The 21,741-nt window shown below is 45.7% G+C and overlaps 1 protein-coding gene across 6 annotated transcripts in view; it reads right to left on the bottom strand.

The window, feature by feature from the left end:
• The window catches only part of rab27a (RAB27A, member RAS oncogene family), a 130,524-nt gene that overhangs the window by 40,204 nt on the left and 68,579 nt on the right, over positions 1-21,741 (bottom strand). For 5 of the 6 annotated variants that reach the window (XM_078241461.1, XM_078241466.1, XM_078241464.1 and 2 more), the window contains one exon: positions 9,707-9,879. In XM_078241461.1, coding sequence (XP_078097587.1) covers positions 9,707-9,859 — 153 coding nt within the window. In that variant the 5' untranslated portion in view covers positions 9,860-9,879. Of the gene's footprint in view, positions 1-9,706; positions 9,880-21,055; positions 21,194-21,741 lie in introns of those variants that run through there. The other variant, XM_078241462.1, reaches the window with a different exon arrangement.

Raw genomic sequence — 21,741 nt, 5'->3', positions numbered from 1 at the left:
GCTTTGGTCACCTTTCTTTAGGAGGGACATACTTGCATTGGAAACAGTTCAGAGAAGGTTGACTGGGCTGATTCCTGGGATGAGGGGCTTGTTTTATTCGGAAAGGTTGAGCTGTTCGGGCCTGTACTGAATGGAGTTAAGAAGAACGAGAGGCAATCTGCAGAGGGCTTAACGGGGTAAACACGAAGAGGTTGTTTCCCTTCATGAGGGAATCTAGAACTGGGGGGGGGGGGGGGGAGGGGGGCATGCCCCGTTGGAATTCCTTCTCTCAGAGATTTGTCAGTGTTTGGAATTCTCATCCACAGACAGCAGTGGAGGCTGGATTATTGAATATAGCCAATATATTAATTGACAAGGGAGTTAAGAGCTCTGGGGGACAGGCTGGAAAGTGGAGTTAAGGCCCCAATCAGATCAGCCATGATCATACTGAATGACAGAGTAGGCCCAAGAGGGCGAATGGCCTACTCTTGCTCTTATGTCCTTATACCCCCACGCCCCTGCCACTGCTCTACCCTCCAGGAAGCAACACTGAACTTTACCCACTCCTTAGCATTGAAAGCAGAGTTTCTCCAACTGATCCACAATTCATCAGGAGTGTGGAACTGGACAAACTTCGCCAATGAGGGAAGAGTTGTAACGTTGATCAGTGACCACTGGAATTCCTCAATGTGTCTGGGCCAACACTTCAAAACAAAAAGGCAAGGAAAGTCAGTCTGGGGACGACCATTTTCTTTAATTGATTCTTTTGACACCTTTCTAAAAACAAGATTCCTGCCTTCCTCCTATGATGGGACGGTATCCTTTCCTGTTGGGTTATTTAGATATCAGAGAGACATCTGGAGTAGCTTTCCAAAACCGGAAGAGCCTAAAGGAAATGCACAACTTCAAACTCACCTACGGCCAGATGCCGGGAAGCCAGACCACAAACCACCCCGGCTACAAATTCCACAGCCCATTTGGCATAGATACCCTGTTCAACCTGAAGGACTTCATGGAAGCTTCATGAAACTGCACCCCAAGTGGTTAGAGTGGAAGCTCTGATGTGGATGCCTTGGAGAGGGTACAGAGAGGATTACTGGTCTGGAGGGCATGGGCTACGAGGAGAGGTTGGATAAGCTCGGTTTGTTCTCACTGGAACGACAGAGGTTGAGGGGTATCCTGATAGAGCTTTACAAGATTATGAGTGGCTTGGACAGAGTGGATAGTCAGATGCTCTTTCCTAGGGTAGAAAAGTTAAGTACTAGGGGACATAGGTTTAAGGTGAGTGGGGAAAAGTTTAGAGGAGATGTGCGAGGCAAGTTTTTCTTTACACACAGAGTGGTGAATGTCTGGAACACACTGCCTGGAGAGATGGTGGGAGCAGGTACGATAGCAGCATTTAAGGGGCAACTAGACAAATTCATGAATAGGATGGGAATGGAAGGATTACAGATTAAAGGGGAGGAGGTGCTCGCTGTCTTGAGGCAAATCAGAGTGGATAAATCCCCAGGACCGGACAGGGTATTCCCACGGACCTTGAGGGAAGCTAGTGTTGAACTTGCAGGGGCCCTGGCAGACATATTTAAAATGTCAATATTCACGGGGGAGGTGCCGGGTGATTGGAGGATGGCTCATGTTGTTCCGTTGTTTAAAAAAGGTTCCAAAAGAAATCCAGGAAATTATAGGCCAGTAAGTTTGACGTCGGTGGTGGGCAAGTTATTGGAAGGTGTGATAAGGGATAGGATCTACAAATATTTGGATAGACATGGACTTATTAGGGAGAGTCAACATGGCATTGTGCGTGGTAGGTCATGTTTGACCAATCTATTAGAGTTTTTCGAGGAGATTACCAGGAAAGTGGATGAAGGGAAGGTAATGGATGTTGTCTACCTGGATTTCAGCAAGGCCTATGACAAGGTCCCTCATGGGAGGTTATTTAGGAAGGTTCAGTCGCTGGGTATACATGGGGAGGTAGTAAATTGAATTAGACACTGGCTCAATGGAAGAACCTGGTGTTGTTAAACTTCTTTCAATGGAAGAAGCCAGAGAGTGGTTGTGGAGGATTGCTTCTCTGAGTGGAGGCCTGTGACTAGTGGTGTGCCGCAGGGATCGGTGTTGGGTCCATTGTTGTTTGTCATCTATATCAATGATCTGGATGATAATGTGGTAAATTGGATCAGCAAATTTGCTGATGATACAAAGATTGGAGGTGTATTGGACAGTGAGGAAGGTTTTCAAAGCTTGCAGAGGGATTTGGACCAATTAGAAAAATGGGCTGAAAAATAGCAAATGGAATTTAACGCAGACAAGTGTGAGATATTGCACTTTGGAAGGACAAACCAAAGTAGAACGTACAGGGTAAATGGTAGGACTCTGAAGAGTGCAGTGTCACAGAGGGATCTGGGAATACAGGTACAGAATTCCCTAAAAGTGACGTCACAGGTAGATAGGGTCGTAAAGAGTGCCTTTGGTACACTGGCCTTTATAAGTCGGAGTATCGAGTATAAAAGTTGGAGTGTTATGGTAAGGTTATATAATAAGAAGTTAAACAACACCAGGTTAAAGTCCAACAGGTTTATTTGGTAGCAAAAGCCACACAAGCTTTCGGAGCTGCAAGCCCCTTCTTCAGGTGAGTGGGAATTCTGTTCACAAACAGAGCATATAAAGACACAACCTCAATTTACATGAATAATGGTTGGAATGCGAATACTTACAACTAATCAAGTCTTTAAGAAACAAAACAATGTGAGTGGAGAGAGCATCAAGACAGGCTAAAAAGATGTGTATTGTCTCCAGACAAGACAGCCAGTGAAACTCTGTGGGGGTTACAAATAGTGTGCCATGAACCCAATATCCCGGTTGAGGCCGTCCTCGTGTGTGCGGAACTTGGCTATCAGTTTCTGCTCAGCGACTCTGCGCCGTCGTGTGTCGCGAAGGCCGCCTTGGAGAACGCTTACCCGAATATCAGAGGCCGAATGCCCGTGACCGCTGAAGTGCTCCCCAACAGGAAGAGAACAGTCTTGCCTGGTGATTGTCGAGCTCTTAAAGACTTGATTAGTTGTAAGTATTCGCATTCCAACCATTATTCATGTAAATTGAGGTTGTGTCTTTATATGCTCTGTTTGTGAACAGAATTCCCACTCACCTGAAGAAGGGGCTTGCACCTCCGAAAGCTTGTGTGGCTTTTGCTACCAAATAAACCTGTTGGACTTTAACCTGGTGTTGTTAAACTTCTTACTGTGTTTACCCCAGTCCAACGCCGGCATCTCCACATCAAGGTTATATAAGGCATTGGTGAGGCTGAATTTAGAGTATTGTGTACAGTTTTGGTCACCTAGTTACAGGAAGGATGTAAATAAGGTTGAAAGAGCGCAGAGAAGGTTCACAAGGATGTTGCCGGGACTTGAGAAGCTGAGTTACAGAGAGAGATTGAATAGGTTGGGACTTTATTCCCTGGAGCGTAGAAGAATGAGGGGAGATTTGATAGAGGTGTATAAGATTTTGATGGGTATAGATAGAGTGAATGCAAACAGGCTTTTTCCACTGAGGCTAGGGGAGAAAAAAACCAGAGAGCATGGGTTAAGGGTGAAGGAGGAAAAGTTTAAAGGGAATATTAGCAGGGGCTTCTTCACACAGAGAGTGGTGGGAGTGTGGAATGAGCTGCCGGATAAAGTGGTAAATGCTTTTAACATTTAAGAAAAACTTGGATGGGTTCATGGATGAGAGGGGTGTGGAGGGATATGGTCCAAGTGCAGGTCAGTGGGACTAGGCAAAAAAATGGTTCGGCACAGACAAGTAGGGCCAAAAGGCCTGTTTCTGAGCTGTAATTTTCTATGGTTCTATGGATACGGACTCTAAGTGCATACGGTTTTAGTTTAGGCAGGCATCATGATCGATGCAGGCTTGAAGGGCTGTACTTTTCTTTGTTTTTTGTCTTTTTATTTTAAATATATTCACTCTTGGGATGTGAGTATCACCGGAAAGGCCAGCATTCACTGCCCAAATTGAGCATCCATTATCAGCTTGGCAAGCAAGGGGAGACCCACATGAGACACCATTGTAGCAGGTAAACTGAAGAGCTGGCTGAGTAGCAACTCCGTTCCTTTACAGCCCTGTTTCAGGCTTTGAACAAGGGGAAAAATATACTTGCATTCATACAGCATATTTCCTGAACACAGGACATGCGAAGAGATACTGGAGAGCCAATCAATCTCAGCGCCCACATCTAATCTCCATCCTCCCCCACCTGACAGCTTTCTAGAAGGCGTCATTGGATAGTGGAGAGCAGGAACTTTGCTCCCCAACCTTTCTTGTGTTTAAGTTAGAGGGTCACAGAAACAAAATCACATTCCCCATGTCCTCCTCCAGCAGCCTAAAAATAACAATGCAGATCACGCAGCCTGAGGATGAAACAAAACAATTTCCTGTTCATTAGAAAATTGGTATTTGCAACACGATTTTGAACAGTGCAAAATGAGTCATGTAGAACTGTCCAGGGGGAGAAAAGGAAAGTCATCCTCGGAGAAGAGCCGAGATTTGAAGCCTGTTGCCAAGGATCAATTTTCAACTGCGCATCATCATTTAAGGACGCATTATCTAGCTTGGGATAGAATCCCTACAGTGCAGGAGGCCATTCAGCCCATCAAGTCTGCACCGACTCTCTACCGGAGTATCTTACCCAGGTCATCTCACCCACCTTATACACGTAGCTCCGCACATTTATCATGGCTAATCCATCTAACCTGCACATCTTTGGACTGTGGGAGGAGGTTAGGGCACCTGGAGGAAACCCACGTAGACACGGGGAGAACGTGCAAACCCCACACAGGCAGTCACCCTAGGCCGAATCAAACCCAGGTGCCTGGCGCTGTGAGGCAGCAGTGCTAACCACTGTGCCGCCCTTGTTAGTGATCAATTCAATCACAAGCTTGCAGTTCATGGTTCTTCAACTCTGCTGACAATCTGGGAAGAATCCAATAAGCTTGATGAATGGGTCTCTGAAGGGGTGTCGCCTGAATGCTCGAAACGTTAACAGTGGCAGTCAATAAAAAGCTCAAGTCCTCACTATCAGTTCCAAATCTGAACTTGCCACCTCTGTCAAACCAACAGCAGAGAGTTCCCCTCATCGCAAGTCTTAGCAACTCGTGCTGGTTCCTCTTCAGCTCAGTGCCCATTGGAAGTTGGCACATGGCCCAGGGTGGCAAAAAACCAACACAATATTCAAAAGGCAAAGATTCTTATTAGAAAGATGACAGAGCAGGAAAGCAGTATTGCATGGTCAGGATCTCTCGCGTACCATACAGGGGGCAAGAGGCTAAGCCCCTTTATTCCAGTCAACTGACTGGAAATTTCGCAATTTGAAATGAGACAGAACAAACTACTTAAAAATGCAAGGTCACCTTCTGAGGGGAATGAGCAAAATCAAACAAGACACTCCCAGGGGGAGTGTGAAGAGAGAGACATTTCCTATAATTCAGACACCCATCAAAACACGTCACTGTCTAAAGGAAGAGACATTAAAATGCAAAGTGCTGGATACTGACCCCTTGGAAATGGACAATGGGTGAAGTACACACAATAGGTGAAGTACACACAATAGGTGAAGTACACACAATAGGTGAAGTACACACAATAGGTGAAGTATAACAAGGTCAGACTCCCAAACAATGCAGAGAGTTTGCAGGGAGTGTCAGTGCAGGAAACAGGCTAAAAAGCTGCACTCTCTCCCTCCCTCCTTGTTGGAAAAAGCTTGTATCAAACAGTTCGAGAAGTCAACTATCAAAAACTTACCAGCGAACCGAGATCTCGTAATAATTGCAACATCTGACCACATCCAAGAAACCAGCTGGCCTAAATCGGCCACAATGTTTAAAATCTACACCCCAGGAAGATCAAAGGATACTTAACTGCATATTATTTTAAAATTGGACCCTAACTTCTCTTATTTCTGATATGTGTGTGTATGTATGCGTGCACTTGAGACATTGGCCATTTTTTCCCCCTTGGGTTTAGTCGTAAATAAATTTGATCTCGCTCAAGAAGATTTATTTTGATTGGTTCCTTATTTTCCACTGCCGAGATAGTCAAATTTATCCTGATGTGGAAAAGGAAACTTCAACTTTTGTTGTGACCACCTGAGGAGGCAGAATAGAAGGAAGTTGCTTCACTCTCGCACCCGGTCATAACACGGGGCAGTGATACAAATTTTTTTTTTTTTATACTTTTCCAATTCAATCAAATCAAATCCAATTCAGAGTCTCAACAAGTTGAGACATTTCAGATCCAGGCTGACAAGACAGGGCGAGCGACCAAACCACCCTGTCCTGGGCCTGATCTACATGAGCCAAGCTGATTGGAGAAGGGGGAGGTTCCTCCTCCAAGACTTGAGCTCATTTGCATCTTAGCCAAAAGGCCGAGATGCCGCTTAAAAAAATTGCTTCATATGAAACATATGAAGCTTCAGTGTAACCTAATGACCTCAACCAAGTGCGGCCGACCATGGGCTGCCGACCATACTACACTTGATCTTAGCCAAAAGGCCGAGAAGGGGCAGTGATACAAATGCTCCAAATGTAATTCAGGAAAGACAGCACCAGATTGTGGATGCCGTGTACCTCTGACACAGCCCCATTGGAGTGCTACCTCATCAACTGAGCTGGGTGGCACAGTGGTCAGCACTGCTGTCTCACAGCTCCAGGGACCCATTTTCAATTCCAGCCTTGGGAGACTGTGTGGAGTTTGCACGTTCTCCTCATATCTGCATGGGTTTCCTCCCCAAGTCCAAAGATGTGCAGGTTAGGGGGATTAGACACACTACATTGCCCCTTAGTGTCCAACGATGTGTAGGGAGGGGAGGGGAGGGGGGGGGGGGGGGGGATTAGCCATGGTAAATGTGTGGGGTTACAGGGATAGGGAATCGATGTAGACTAAATGCACCAAATGGCCTCCTTCTGCACTGCAAGGATTCTATGAATCAGGTTTATTCAAGAGTAAATGAGCTATATAAACCAGGACAATCTTGGGATCAAAGCCTGATTGAGCTCATTAATGTCAACTAGGATGCTTTGTTACTTTAGTTAATGATTATCTGGCGGACTGACAACTTTCCCTTCCATGATCAACGAAGAAGCATTCAGCCTTTCTCTTTTTAGTTTCTTCATAGGAGTGCAGCTGGCACCAAGTCCTCATCCCTCAAGGTGGTGAGGGTTGGTCTTGGGTTGTAACAATTGTTTTTAATATTCACTTTGCTAGGCCATTTCTTGAGACACCAAAGTCAACCAGAGAGTGGGGAAGGTCAGACAGGAATGTTAATAATGGGGATTCGCTTATAATCCTATAAATAGACACGTACTGAAACGGTGGTTGGTGGGTGCGGAGGTGTGTGCTTCCAATGTGCAACTCTCTAAATAAATGCTTATAAAAGCGTGAAGGGATTGGCTCCAATTCTATCCTCCACCACCTGTCTTTCTGGAGTATTAGCGTATGTTCATTTTTAAACAAAATCAATTTATGGTTATTTTCTCAATCCTCGATTTGTTGAATTTAATCTAACATTTAGCATTAATGGAACATCCTAAAAGTGCGGACTGGATCGGTGAAACACTTTGTCAAGGTCACTAAAGACTTGCAACCGAGAGGAAATTAAAAGCAGAGGATGGGATTGAAAATGTCCACAGATTCCATTCTCCTCTTGAAGTTGGCATTGAAAATTAAAATCAAATTAAAATCATTGTGGAGATCTCATGTTATAGAGTCCACACTGCAGTGAGACATGTATCTGAAGGCGTGAATGTGTAAATGTATTCCTACAATACAGCACTAATGTGCTTCCACACTCCGATCAGGCAATGTCCACAGAAGCTGTGCTGTGGAAGCATCAACAATCTGACTAGAGGTGGACAGAATCCACAAAAGAATGGCACCAAATGATGTTGGACAGCACGGTGGCACAGTGGTTAGCGCAGCTGCCTCAACGTCAGGAGCCCGGGTTCAATTCTCTCCCAGTGTCTGCATGGGTTTCCTCCGAGTGCTCCATTTTCCTCCCACATTCCAAAAATATGCAGGTTAGGGGGATTGGCCATGTTAAATTGCCCTTTAGTGTCCAAAGATATGGAGATGAGGTGGATTAAATCATGATATGGGGTTAATGTCAAATATGTGAAGGGGGGGAGGTTTAACACAGATATCAGAAGGACACATTTTACACAGAGGGTGGTGGGGGCCTAGAATGCGCTGCCAGGCAAGGTGGTGGAGGCAGACACACTGGGAACGTTTAAGACTTATCTAGACAGCCATATGAATGGAGTGGGAATGGAGGGATACAAAAGAATGGTCTAGTTTGGACCAGGGAGCGGCACGGGCTTGGAGGGCCGAAGGGCCTGTTCCTGTGCTGTATTGTTCTTTGTTCTTTTTTTTTTTATCTAAGTAGACAATTTATACCATCAGTGATGGGTGGCATGGTGGCGCAGTGGTTAGCAGTGCTGCCTCACCAGCGTCAGGAACCTGGGTTTGATTCCCAGCTTGGGTCACTGTCTGTGTGGAGTTTGCACGTTCTCCCGTCTGTGTGGGTTTCCTCTGGGTGCTCCGGTTTCCTCCCACTGTCTGAAAGACGTGCTGGTTAGGTGCATCGACCCGAACAGGCGCCGGAGTCTAGTGACTTGGGGGAATTTCACAGTAACTTCATTGCAGTGTTAATGTAAGCCTTACTTGTGACTAATAAATAAATTTTAACTTTACACCATCAGTGATGAATGGCATGGTGGCACAGTGGTTAGCACTGCCGCTTCACAGTGGCAGGGACCCAGGTTCGATTCCCAGCTTGGGTCACTGTATGTGCGGAGTGTGCACGTTCTCCCCGTGTCTGCATGGGTGCTCCTGTTTCCTCCCACAGTCCAAAAATCGTGCTGGCTAGGTGCATTGGCCATGTTAAATTCTCCCTCAGCGTATCCAAACAGGCACGGGATGGTGGCGACTAGGGGGTTTTCACAGTAATTTCATTGCGGTGTGAATGTGAGCCTACTTGTGACACTAATGAATAAACTTTAAAAATGCGCGGGGTTAGAGTGATAGGGTCGTGGGATGGGCCTGAGTAAGATACTCGTTCGGAGAATCGATGCAGACTCAATGGGCCGAATAGCCTCCTTCTGCACTATAGGGATTCTACGGTTCTATATGGACTGAGGCATCTCGAGCAGATGCTCTAATCGAGGGATGAAGCAAGTCTGCCAGCTGCCTTGCGCAGAGACCACTGCTGGAACAGCACGCCGGCTGAGAACAGAACTTGTGACCGGCAGTAATGCCTCCGCGGCCATGCTGGAAATGGGCAAACACTCTGCAGAAGCTCATACAGGAATGGCCACTTTGGAAAGGTAACTGAACCAACCACGCGGCGATCCCTTCAGGGAAAGAAAAAAAAACTAGAAACCAGTAATTATGATGCAGAATTAAGGAGTTGTCACTTAGCATCATAGTAGTGCATGTTTTTATTTAAATAAAATTTAGCTCAAAGCCAGAGGATAATTAAATGAATAATTAGCATGTACTGAACAGGGACCTAAAGACTGAGTAACAGGTATAGGCTCAAAATGGAATAAAAAGGATCCAGAGGAAAAAAAAAATCAAAGCTCACAAAGGCCCATATTGCCTGAAGGTGCTAAAAGGGTAGTTCTTTTTTTTTTAAATGGGAGTTAGAAATATCAAGCAAAAACAGTGCCGGTTTCTGACTTACCACTCTTTTTTCTCTGAAGTCGATACCAACTGTTGTGATGAACTTGGAGTTGAATTTGGCATCTGTGTATTGATAGAGGAAGCTGGTTTTACCTACTCCGGAGTCACCGAGTGCTAGAAATTTGATGAGGTAATCGTAGTCTCCATCAGACATGGTGAAAGCTGGATGCTGACCTGCAATGGAGGAAGAAAGTGGTTTTACTCCGAGCTCTGACCCAGGAACAGGAGGGCTTGCTCTCTCTTCCCAACCTGCCCGGCCCACGTGGAGCTGGTCATCCTCACCAACGAGTCACTGAAAGCTAACATGCGCTGAGGGGGGGGGGGGGGTGACCTGATGGAGGTGTACAAGATTATGAGAGACATTGACAGAGTGGATAAGGAGCAGCTGTTTCCCCCTTAGTTGAAGGGCCAGTCACGAGGGGGACACAGGTTCAAGGTGAGGGGCAGGAGGTTTGGGGAGGGGGGGGGGGGGAATGCGAGGAAACACTTTTTTACCCAGAGGGTGGTGACGGTCTGGAATGCGTTGCCTGGGAGGGTGGTGGAGGCGGGTTGCCTCACATCCTTTAAAAAGTACCTGGATGAGCAGTTGGCACATCATAACATTCAAGGCTGCGGGCCTAGTGCTGGTAAACCAGATCAGGTGGGAGATCAGGTAATTCTCGCTTGTCCGTGCAGACTCGATGGGCCAAAGGGCCTCTTCTGCACTGTCTGATTCTATGCAGATGTAGCAAGGAATTAGGAAGGCTAACACATTAATTCCAGCTATCAATTTAGTAAATTTTCTCTGAACCACCTCAATCACATTTACATCCTTCCTTAATCACATGTGAGCCTCCATCGCAAGAGGATTTGAGTACAGGAGTAGCAAAGTCTTGCTTTAATTGCCTAGATTCTTGAAGACTCATGTGCAATTTGTCCTCTTACCTTAGGGAGGATATTATTACCGTAGAGGGAGTGCAGCGAAGGTTCACCAGACTTGTTCCCAGGATGGAAAGGAAACATCATTTCCATGTCCAACTTGTCAAGGCCATTAAGGACCTTGTAAACTGCAGTCAGGTCACCTCTCACTCATCTAAAGTCCAGTGCAAACAGGCCCGGTCCATCCAACCTTTCCTCATAAGACAACCCACTCATTCCAGGTATCAATCCAGTAAACCTCCTCTGAACCGCCCCAAACACATCCTTCCGTAAACAAGGAGACCAAAACGACACACACACAATTCGAGATGTGGTCTCACCAATGCCCTGCATAGCATCATCCTTACTTTTATGTTCAATTTCTCTCATGATAAAGAACAATAAACACCTCTTTTCAGGTAGGATGAAGCATTCTATCCAACAGGTTAACCAATGAGTTCTGCTAATGCTGCTCCCTCTTGTACATTTGTGCTTTGCCAGAACAAGTGACCGCAAGATGTAGATATGGAAATAGGCCATTCGACCCATCTAGTTTGTCCCGCCATTCAGTGACAGGATCAATGAGATCATGACTGATCGGGTGTGATAATCGTCAACTCCACTTTCCCACCTTATCCTCATAACCCAGGATTTCCTTACTGATTAAAGCTTTCCATCTCAGCCTCGAATGTACTTAATGATCCAGCCTCCACAGTACTCTGTGGTAAAGAATTCCACAGATTCACCACCCTCCGAGAGAAGAAATTTCTCTTCATTTCTATCTTAAATGGACAACCCCTAACTCTGAGATGATGCCCTCAGGTCCAACACACTCTCACCACAACCTCTCAGCATCTACCCTGTCAAACCCCCTGATAATCCTAAAAGTTTCAATAAGGTTGCTTCTCCACACCCTGGATTAACCTTCTCTGGACTGCCTCCAATACCAGAATATCTTCCCTCAGAAAAGGGGACCAAAACTGTTCACAGTATCCGAGTTGTGGAACTCAATTCGAGGTTCGAGAGGATTTCCGGCTTGTACACAAGTTCAAAGCCTCCACACATTCCACACCAACCCATTTGCTTGGTGCTTCCTTCTTGGAATGCTTCCAATTTCTGTCTGATTCCCAGCACAGTCGCCAGCTACAGAGGGATTTTCCAGCCCAGTGACAGGATTCAAAGACCAAACCTCAACATCCCTGCAGCAGATAATCTTTCAGTGAATGGGATATTGCATCAATCCTCGCGTGGGCTTCAGTCTGCGGCTGCCTGGAAACATTTCAACAGACAAGCAGAATATCCCAAGGCATTGATAGAAGACACGAGATCCGAGAGTCTAGAGCCAGCTGCCAGAGTCAAACCAACTTCTGTACAATTTCAATAGACCAGCATTCGAGCTGCAGTAAGTATCAGCTGATCCAAAGGGGCACAAGGCCAAGTGTTAAAAACAACTGGGAGGAATACAATATGCTTCAAATTACAGGGAATCAGTGGTCAAACATAATCTGTCATCGGGAACAGGGACGAATCTCAATGAATTGAAATGACTAGTCACAGAGAATAGACTTCCAGGGAATGATGAAATAATCAGAGGACACATTCTTACCGATCGTTCACGCCACGTTCCCGCTGCAGCGAGGTCGGAGAATCTGGCACTCAGCCAAATCTCCGTTTACAACCGTGCGATGGAAAACTTCCACCGGCATGAACAGTGGTTACATTCCAGCCAGAAAAACATAAAGGTAAAGCCAAAAGGTGTAAATGGTTTGAGGAGGAACACCAACACACGGTAACACTGCCAGGGACCTGGGTTTGGTTCCAGCCTCGGGCAACTGTCTACATGGGTTTCCTCCGGGTGCCTCCCACAGTCTAAACGGATGCGGGTTAGACGGATTGGTCATGCTAAATTGCCCCTTAGTGTCCCAAGGTATGTAGGTTAAGGGGATTAGCGGGGTAAATACGTGGAGTTACAGGGATGGGGCCTGGGTAAGATGCCCTGTTGGAGGGTTGGTGCAGACTCGATGGGCCAATTGGCCTCCTTCTGCACTGTAGAGATTCTACCCAAGAGAAATGGGAGTCTGGATGAGGATCAGGCATCAGCTTTGGCTCAGTCGGTAGCGCTCTTGCCTATCAGACAGAAGGTTGTGGATTCACACGAACATTACAGTGCAATACTGTTGGGAGTGCTGCACTGGTGGAGGTGCCACTTGTTTGGGACGAGATGTTAAACGGGGCCCAGGTCTGGCTTCCCATGAATAAACCGCAGTGTGGCACCATTTCAAAGAAGAGTGGGGGAAATTCTCCCCAGTGGCCTGACCAATATTTATCCCTCAAATTAACACAAGAATAGATTATCCAATCGTTATCATATTGCTGTTTGTGGCATTTACTGTGGGCAAATTAGCCGCTGCATTTCACAGTCCAACAGCGACCACACTTCTAAAAGTACTTAATTGGTTTACAAGCGCTTTGGGACACAAAAGGCTCTATTTAATTTCACGTCTTCAACGTTAAAGCCAGAAAGCAGCAAATGCCCTACGTTTTCTCTGGAGACATCTTTCCTTATCCATTACCGCCCACTTCGGCTTTATACCATCATCCCATTGCCATTTATTGGCTCCTGGCATCCAACCTTTGTTCTTTGCTGCAATCTCACCAATTTTCCTTCGCACTGTACTTGTGAAAAGAACAAGACAGGGGTGGCTGGGATGCAGCAACGTCCTTCCCATCACCATTGGACAACAGAAGAGAATGCCAACCATTTCCCTACCTCGGCAGAGTCGCGCTGCCCACTGGCTTGCACAGGACCAGAGGAACCCAAGTACTTGCTTATAAATTAAGTCCTCAACTTCTTCCACTTCAGATCATCTCCAGAGAGAGTGATATAGAGATCGATGTCCATACAAGAATCAACAAAGCAGCATCGGTCTTCCAAGGCTCCACACGGTCTGAACATCCAACACCAACACGGGCATGAAGCTGTGAATCTACAAACCTATAATAGTACCAGCTGCAATCTATGCCAGCGAGGCTTGGAAGATAACAGCAAATGTGTCACAGGAGTTGGACACCTTTCACCCAGTGTTGCCTGCATAAGATTCTGGGCATCAGATGGAGACATCATCACTAAAATCCTGCAGAGAACTGGATAGAAGCACCTCCAGGATATCGTGGCAGAGAGATGGCAGAATGGCTGGGCACACATTTCACCTCCGGAACATACATCCTACCAGAGTGGCAGCAGAATGGATACCACAAGATGGGAAAAGACAACAGGCCCAGCCTAAGACCACCTGGCAAAATACATTTAAGGAAAACCTTCAAGGAGTGGGACACCACGTGGACTGAAGCGAAAGAGATTGTATTGGACCAGAACTGGTGGCAGAATCAACCACATTGCTGTGGCTCAGGAGTCACATGTAGATCAGACCAGGTAAGGATGGCAGATTTCCTTCCCTAAAGGCTACTAGTGAACGAGATGGGTTTTTCCAACAATCGACAATGATTTCATGGTCATCAGTAGATTCTTAATTTCAGATATTTTTTATTGAATTCAAATTCCACTATCTGCCATGGAAGGATTCGAACCCAGATCCCCAGAACATTAGTTGAGTTTCTGGATTAATAGTCTAGGGATAATACCACTAAGTCATCGCCTCCCCACAGTGTTAATGCAAGCCTACTTGTGACACTAATAAATAAACTTACACATCCTTGTTAAATCTCACAATTTCATTTACTGAGTGTCAGTACTCCAGAAGAAAATGATGCAAAACCTTCAATTCTGAAAATAATTTGAAAAGTGCGATGATCTCAAGGCTCCCTTGCTGCAATGCTTGCTAATAGACCTCCTCCCTATTCAAATATTTACTGAAGACTTTCCACCACGAGTGAGTCATTGACCAGCGATCCGAGGCAACACCTCTGATTATGTGAATCAATGTTATGTTATACCCTAGCAAGGGTGGGGAGTAGGTTTGATCTCAGTTCCAATTTGATCATGCCTCCATAACTTGTGGGCGCTTGTGATGAAGTGTCAACATGGCCTGTAGAAACTGGCCAAGTTTGCCCCCAGCCTTTTCAGTTTTTAATTTGGATTTCACTTTTACCAGGTTTACACAATGGATCGAGAATTTATCCAATTTCCTGAAGATATCTGGGAACATCCATTAGAGTGGGTTTCTCAGCATAACCGTACAGTTGTGAGGCACTTGTGTAACGGCTTCCGGAATGGACTCCTTAGGTCAATGGCCATCACTTGTGCTGTTATGATTCTATGGCTAACCCAGTTTGCTGGTTGTCATTTGTCAGGGGAAAGAGAGTTATTATATTGTTCACCGTGTTTATCAGAGCGGCGTTACATTCCATCCTTACATCTGTGGTATGTGTCTCGTAATTGTTTTAAGTTAGGATTTCACCAGAACATTTTCTGGGGAGGAGATAGTGTTTCATTTATCCTCTAGAAAAGAAACCAAAATTGCCTACAATTTCTTCATTGCTAAGTGGAGGCCTTGAATCATTCAGATTGGGAAAGATGGTCTACTAAGGTGATACACCTTTTTGCTTCGAGCATTGAAGCTTCTATTGCACATTGCTCAAACATCCAAAACCCAGCCACCCATTTTCTACCTGTACTCAACAGACAGTTAACTCAGATGGCCTCGGTGTATCCACTCCCAATCTTTCACACTCCAAGCGTCACCAATTTATTGGGCTCTGACTAAGGATCATGCAGATTCGAAACGTTGGCTCTATTCTCTCTCCACAGAGGCGGTCAGACCTGCTGAGATTTTCCAGCATTTTCTGTTTTTTGGTTCAGATTCCAGCATCCGCAGCATCTTTGCCTTTAATCATTTTATTGGTTTTCTGTCCGACTGTGAACCAACTTTGTGTATACTGCTATATACCCTTTTGGTATGTGCCTGAATTTTACTAAGCCTCAAAGACAGGCTCTTTATTGCATAGAAAGCCTCTTTATCATTCCAAAAATCAGTCCGTTAATTCTTGCTGCCAATTTCTTCAATTGATAACTGCACAGTAGTTAGCACTGCTGCCTCACAGCGCCTGAGACCCGGGTTCGATTCCCAGCTTGGGTCACTGTCTGCATGTTCTCCCCATGTCTGCGTGGATTTCCTCCGGGTGCTCTGGTTTCCAGACATACTGGTTAGGTGCATTGGCCATGCTAAATTCTCCCTCAGTGTACCCGAACAGGCACCAGAGTGTGGCAACTAGGGGATTTTCACAGTAACTTTATCGCAGTGTTAATGTAAGCCTACTTGTGACAAATAAATTAATTAGTGTCACAAGTACGCTTACATTCACATTGCAATGAAGTTACTGTGAAAATCCCCTGGTCGCCAAACTCCAGCTGCACTGAGGGAGAATTTAGCATGGCCAATGCACCTAACCAGCACGTCTTTTGGACTGTGGGAGGAAACCAGAGCACCCGGAGGAAACCCACACAGACACGAGAACATGCAAACTCCACACAGACAGTGACCCGAGGCCGGAATCGAACCCAGGTCCCTGGCGCTGTGAGGCAGCAGTGCTAACCACTGTGCCACCGTACCGACTATCTACTTGATTCTGAAAACAACCTGCGTGGCATTTATTCTGATCCTTAAACAATCCCATTTAACTTTAATGTCAGAGTCCCATCCCATACACCCCATAAGGTTCTACAATATTTGCGGGCATGAAAGTAAGTTTGCAATGTCCTAGACTTTTTTGTGTAGTCAAGGCACAGCTTGGAGGAACCAGGTTACGATCAGTTTACATTGGAGTTTCTACTAAACTGCGGGGCTTCAAGGCAGCGCCAACATCGAACAGGTTGACAAGCACAAAGTTCGGCAACTGACAGCGTCAGAGAGCAACTTCTGTGGAGGAACCAACCCATCTTCATGTTCTTCTGCTGAGCTGAATCCATTCATAGTGATCCAATGTTAGCAGCTCACTGCACCAGACTGGGGCAGGCAGGTACAGGAGCAACAAAACATTCAACAAATTGGTTTAAAGTTGTTCACTGGCCTACCCTAGCCCCAAGACCTTCTGAAAATCCAAGATTTAGATTGTTTGCAGTCACATGATCAAACCAAATTCCAAGACAGGTTTGCTTCAGATGTATAAAAAGGGCACTTCTAGCGAGGAAACAAAGTTTAAAGTTTATTTGTTAGCGTCACAAGTAGGCTTATGTTAACACTGCAATGAAGTTACTGTGAAAATCCTCTAGTCGCCACACTCCGGCGCCTGTTCGGGTACACTGAGGGAGAATTTAGCATGACCAATGCACCTAACCAGCATGTCTTTCGGACTGTGGAAGGAAACCCACACAGATACGGGGAGAATGTGCAACTCCACACAGACAGTGACCCAAGCCGGGAATCGAACCCGGATCCCACGTGCTGTGAGGTAGCAGTGCTAACCACTGCGCCACCGTGCCATCCATCAAATGATCCGTTGTACTAGATTCTGAAAACAACCTGGCATTTATTCTAATCCTTGAATAATCCTATTACCTGGTGTAAGATTGCACTAACAATCCTTCTTTGTTCATAACAAGTTTTTCAAATCAGACCATGAGTCATTTTGAGCTATGTGGGAGAATCTAGTTCATATGATCAAGGAATGGTCAGTATGCATTTGTAATGCATATTTTGTGCAGACAATTTAGAAAATGGGGACATATACAATGTATAATAAGGGTGAAAACATCCAATGTGGGTAGACATTGTTAGATTACCAGTAGCATAGAATAAGAAAATCCTTTCAAGCCCCAAACAATAAATCATATTTTAAGCAATATCTGGATGTAGGAATGAGTTCGCAAAAGTCTCAAAATAATTTCCAAGAACAAAATGGTTCAGATTTGGGTATTTTAAGATCTGCAGACAATTCCAGGTGACTATCTACGATCGGACTTTCAGAACAGCCCCCGATAACTCACGACAGAAGTTCCAATATTCCCAGAGGATTAGACCAAGTCTCCGGAACCTCCAACTCAGGAATCTGGCAGGCCTAGTCAGCAAGTTCAACGAGAAATGCCAAAGTGGGAGTTGCTCCAAAGGATTCAAATTCTCCTACTCAAGGTGTGTCCAGGTGAGGTTAGCATGGACGAGAGGCCCACGGTGACAAATGTTGCATTGCCTCAAATTGTGCAGAGAATAGAAAGCAAACATCGGAAAGTCTACTCCTAAGGCTAGGGCTTCATGAACAAAAATCAGAAACTCCCCATATCAGAGATTATTACGTGAACTTGGGAGCAGAGTAACAGGGCATTTGGCCCAACTGCTCTGTGCCTCAAACAAGCCTTTTCTTACTTCCATTCACATATCCTTACATGGGGTGGCACACTGGTTAGCACTGCTGCCTCACAGCGCCAGGGATCCAGGTTCAATTCCCGGCTTGGGTGACTGTCTGCGTGGAGCTTGCACATTCTCCCTGTGTCTGCGTGGGTTTCCTCCAGGTACTCCGGTTTCCTCCCACACTCCAAAGGCCTGCAGGTTAGGTGGATTGGCCATGCTAAATTGCCCCTTAGGTTAGATGAGATTAGCCATGGGAAAGATGTGGTGTTACAGGGATGGGGGTTCGATGGGCTGAATGGCCACTTCTGTACTGTAGGGATTCTATGTCGTCTTTCTCCCTCATTTGTTTATTTAGTGTCTCCTTAAATACATCTATGTAATTCACCTAAGCTGCTCCTGAGCTTTGCCTTGAGCCTTGGAAGCACCCATTTCGTCAACAATTCTCTTGATAGATCCAGCTAGACGGATATCCTGGGTTGGACATCATGGGCACCAGCCAATAGGTAGAGTAGGCCAGTGGGTAGCATGTTTGTCTCTGCCCCCTTTATATGAATGGTGCGACTCTATAGTACAAATACTTCCAAACCCCCACCCCACTCCAGTCCAAGCCCCCAATCAGACAAGGTCTGCCAGCAGAAATTACCAATACCCACACCCACCCCTCAGTTATCAGCTGAAGTCATTTTTGTGAGCATTCATCGCAGCCACCAATAACAGAAGATAACATTTGTCATCTAAACTGTTAAATAAGCATGTCCCGTCCATAAAAAGCCAATCAGCTCAGCCCCAGGACATCACTGCAGTGTTCCTAAGGACTGAGTCTGAGGCTCAAAGAGCTGCTTCATTGACCATCCCCTCACCATAAGGTCAAGTCAAGATATTCACTGATGATCACACAGTGTTCAGTGTCATTCACACCTCCTCAGATACTGTTAGCTGTCCCATGCCTGTATGCAATAAGACTGAACAACATTCAGACTAAGTGGGCAAGTAACATTCATGCCTCAAAAGTGCCAGACAGTGACCACCCGCAACAAGAATCTAACCACCTCGCTTTGACATTCAATGGCATTACCATCACGGAATCCGCCCCGTCAACATCTTGGACCTTATAATTGACCAGAAACTGAGCTAGACCAGGCGTATAGATATAGTGCAAACTCGCCTCCCATCCATTGACTCTGTCTACACTTCCCGCTGCCTCGGCAAAGCAGCCAGCATAATTAATGACCCCACGCACCCCGGACATTCTCTCTTCCACCTTCTTCCGTCGGGAAAAAGAAACAAAAGTCTGAGGTCACGTACCAACCAACTCAAGAACAGCTTCGTCCCTGCTGCTGTCAGACTTTTGAATGGACTTACCTCGCATCAAGTTGATCTTTCTCTACACCTTAGCTATGACTGTAACATTACATTCTGTACTCTCTCCTTTCCTTCTCTATGAATGGTATGTTTTGTTGTAGAGCGCGCAAGAAACAATACTTTTTACTGTACGTTAATACACGTGACAATAATAAATCAAATCATGGTTACAAGAGCTGGTCAGAGCATGCGCATACTGCACCAAGTAACTCAACTCCCGATTTCCAACACACATAAGGCATAAGTCTTGAATTTGAAGGAACATTTACCACATCTCACGGATGAGTACAGCTCCAACCATGCTCAAGAAACTTGACACCTCCAAATAATGCAGTTTACTTCATTGGTGCCTCACCCACTACCTTAAACATTCACTCCCTCTACCACCAATGGCCCATGCATGTACCATTTACAAGAGGCAGTGCAGAAACACACCAAGGCTTTTTTGACGACCAAGCCCTATGACCTCCATCATGGCACGGCGGCGCAGTGGTTAGCACTGCTGCCTTACAGCGCCAGGGACCCAGGTTCAATTCCAGCCTTGGGTCACCGTGTGTGGAGTCTGCACAATCTCCCCGTGTCTGCGTGGGTTTCCTCCGGGTGCTCCGGTTTCCTCCCACAGTCTGAAAGACGTGCTGGTTAGGTGCATCGGCCGTGCTAAATTCTCCCTCAGTGTACCCAAACAGGGGCCGGAGTGTGGCGACTGGGGGATTTTCACAGTAACTTCATTGCAGTGTTAATGTAAGCCTACTCGTGACACTAATAAATAAACTTTGAAACCTAGAAGCATGTAAGAGCAGCAAATGCACGCGAACACCACCACTCGACCGGGAAATATAAATCGGCATTCCTTTACTGTTGCTGATGGAATCCTTCCCTAACAGCACTATGAGTGTACCTAGACCACCTGGGCTGCAGCAGCTTAACACCAGAGACTCACTACCATCTTCTTGAGGGCGATAGAGATTGGTCTTACCGGCAATGCTCACAGCCCACAAAGGAAATGTTTTAAAAAGCAAGTTAGGAGAATGTAGGAAATGGCTACTTGTGTTTGTGGAACCGTTTTCCGTGAGTAACTCACGAGGTACAGAAAATATTTCTGTAAAAAAAAATCCATGAAAAACACACGCCTTTGAGCAAGTCTGAACAAATTCAAACAGGAAATGCTGCTTCTATCTGGAGAGCAAACCTGGAATGTGGCACTGAGCAGTTGTGCTTAAACTGATCTCCGTAATGATCTCACTTTCCGAATGCCGGAACATTCAGGCCTTCAAACAAATGAGACCACATTAATCAGCTTGGCCACAACATTTACCCAAACCAGAGTGGTGAAGGCCATTGCCACATTTTCCTTTCCCACTGCTTGGAGTGACATGTCAACTTGTTCGAAATGCCGCGAGTACAATTTGTGCAGTCAACTACTTCACAGCGAGCTGTCGGGAGGCGAGCGACTAAAATAATCACGGATAAAATGTACAGAAACAATACATTTTGTGTCACAATCCAGCTAACATTAACACGTTCGAATCCTGTCACCATTCTGTGCTGAAAAAAAAAATCTGCAAACCATATACTGGTGCTCGAGGAGTTAAAATCCTTGAAAACTTCCAAGCGCTGGTGAAGTGGAGAGCGGATGGAGTCGATAGCAATATTTCAAATGCTTTCAGGGAGATTGAGCAGCTAGTTTGGCAGAGTCAGCGAGCTGGTGGTGAATCATAAAGGGAGCACAAAATACAAGCAGCCCAGAGCACTCAGTAACCCTACATCCAACAACTCAAACCCATCCTTACCTGCGCCAGTCTCTAGAGATTCAGGTTAAAAGTAGCTGGGATCAGCCTGTGGCAGCGCTTAAACAGCTCCACCTGCAAAGCACACAGCATTTTAGCTTACGTGTCAGTGTTTGCATTTGCTTGGGAACTTCCTGAAGTGAAGGCGTGGCTGCCTCGAGTGTCGCGATGGAGAATTAAAAGGTGAGTGACAGGTTTTGAAGTAATTTCATCGCCACGAGTACTAGCAAACATTTCCGAGCTTTTAAAAATGGTGCTGGTGGAAGCTGACATTAAACCAGTCAGCAAAACGAATGAATGAATCCATAAACTAAACGTTGGTGTGCGTGTAAAAAAAAAAACACTTTGGAACTCTGATCCAATATTTATTCCAAATTTCAACAATAAAGATTTTGTGGAAGGGAAATTAGATCAAAGAAAATGGTGCGCGCGATCCCGGCTAAAAATGGTTCATTATTCCAAGTGCAACATCTAGAGGCCAATAATATGACATTGGGGAGGTTGATGCGTAAAGTTCCTCAGGTATTAGCTTCTCTTAACTCACGGCACCATGGTTAGCACTGCTGCCTCACAGGGCCAGGGGCCCAGGTTTGATTCCCAGCTCGAGTCACTATCTATGCGGAGTCTGCACGTTCTCCCCGCGTCTGCGTGGGTTTCCTCCAGGTGCTTCAGTTTCCTCCCACAGTCCG

Source organism: Mustelus asterias, chromosome 24 (assembly GCF_964213995.1).
Source record: "Mustelus asterias chromosome 24, sMusAst1.hap1.1, whole genome shotgun sequence".
NCBI lineage: Eukaryota > Metazoa > Chordata > Chondrichthyes > Carcharhiniformes > Triakidae > Mustelus > Mustelus asterias.
The sequence above is the reverse complement of the archived record's forward strand: the minus strand, read 5'-3'. Positions and strand labels throughout refer to the sequence as shown.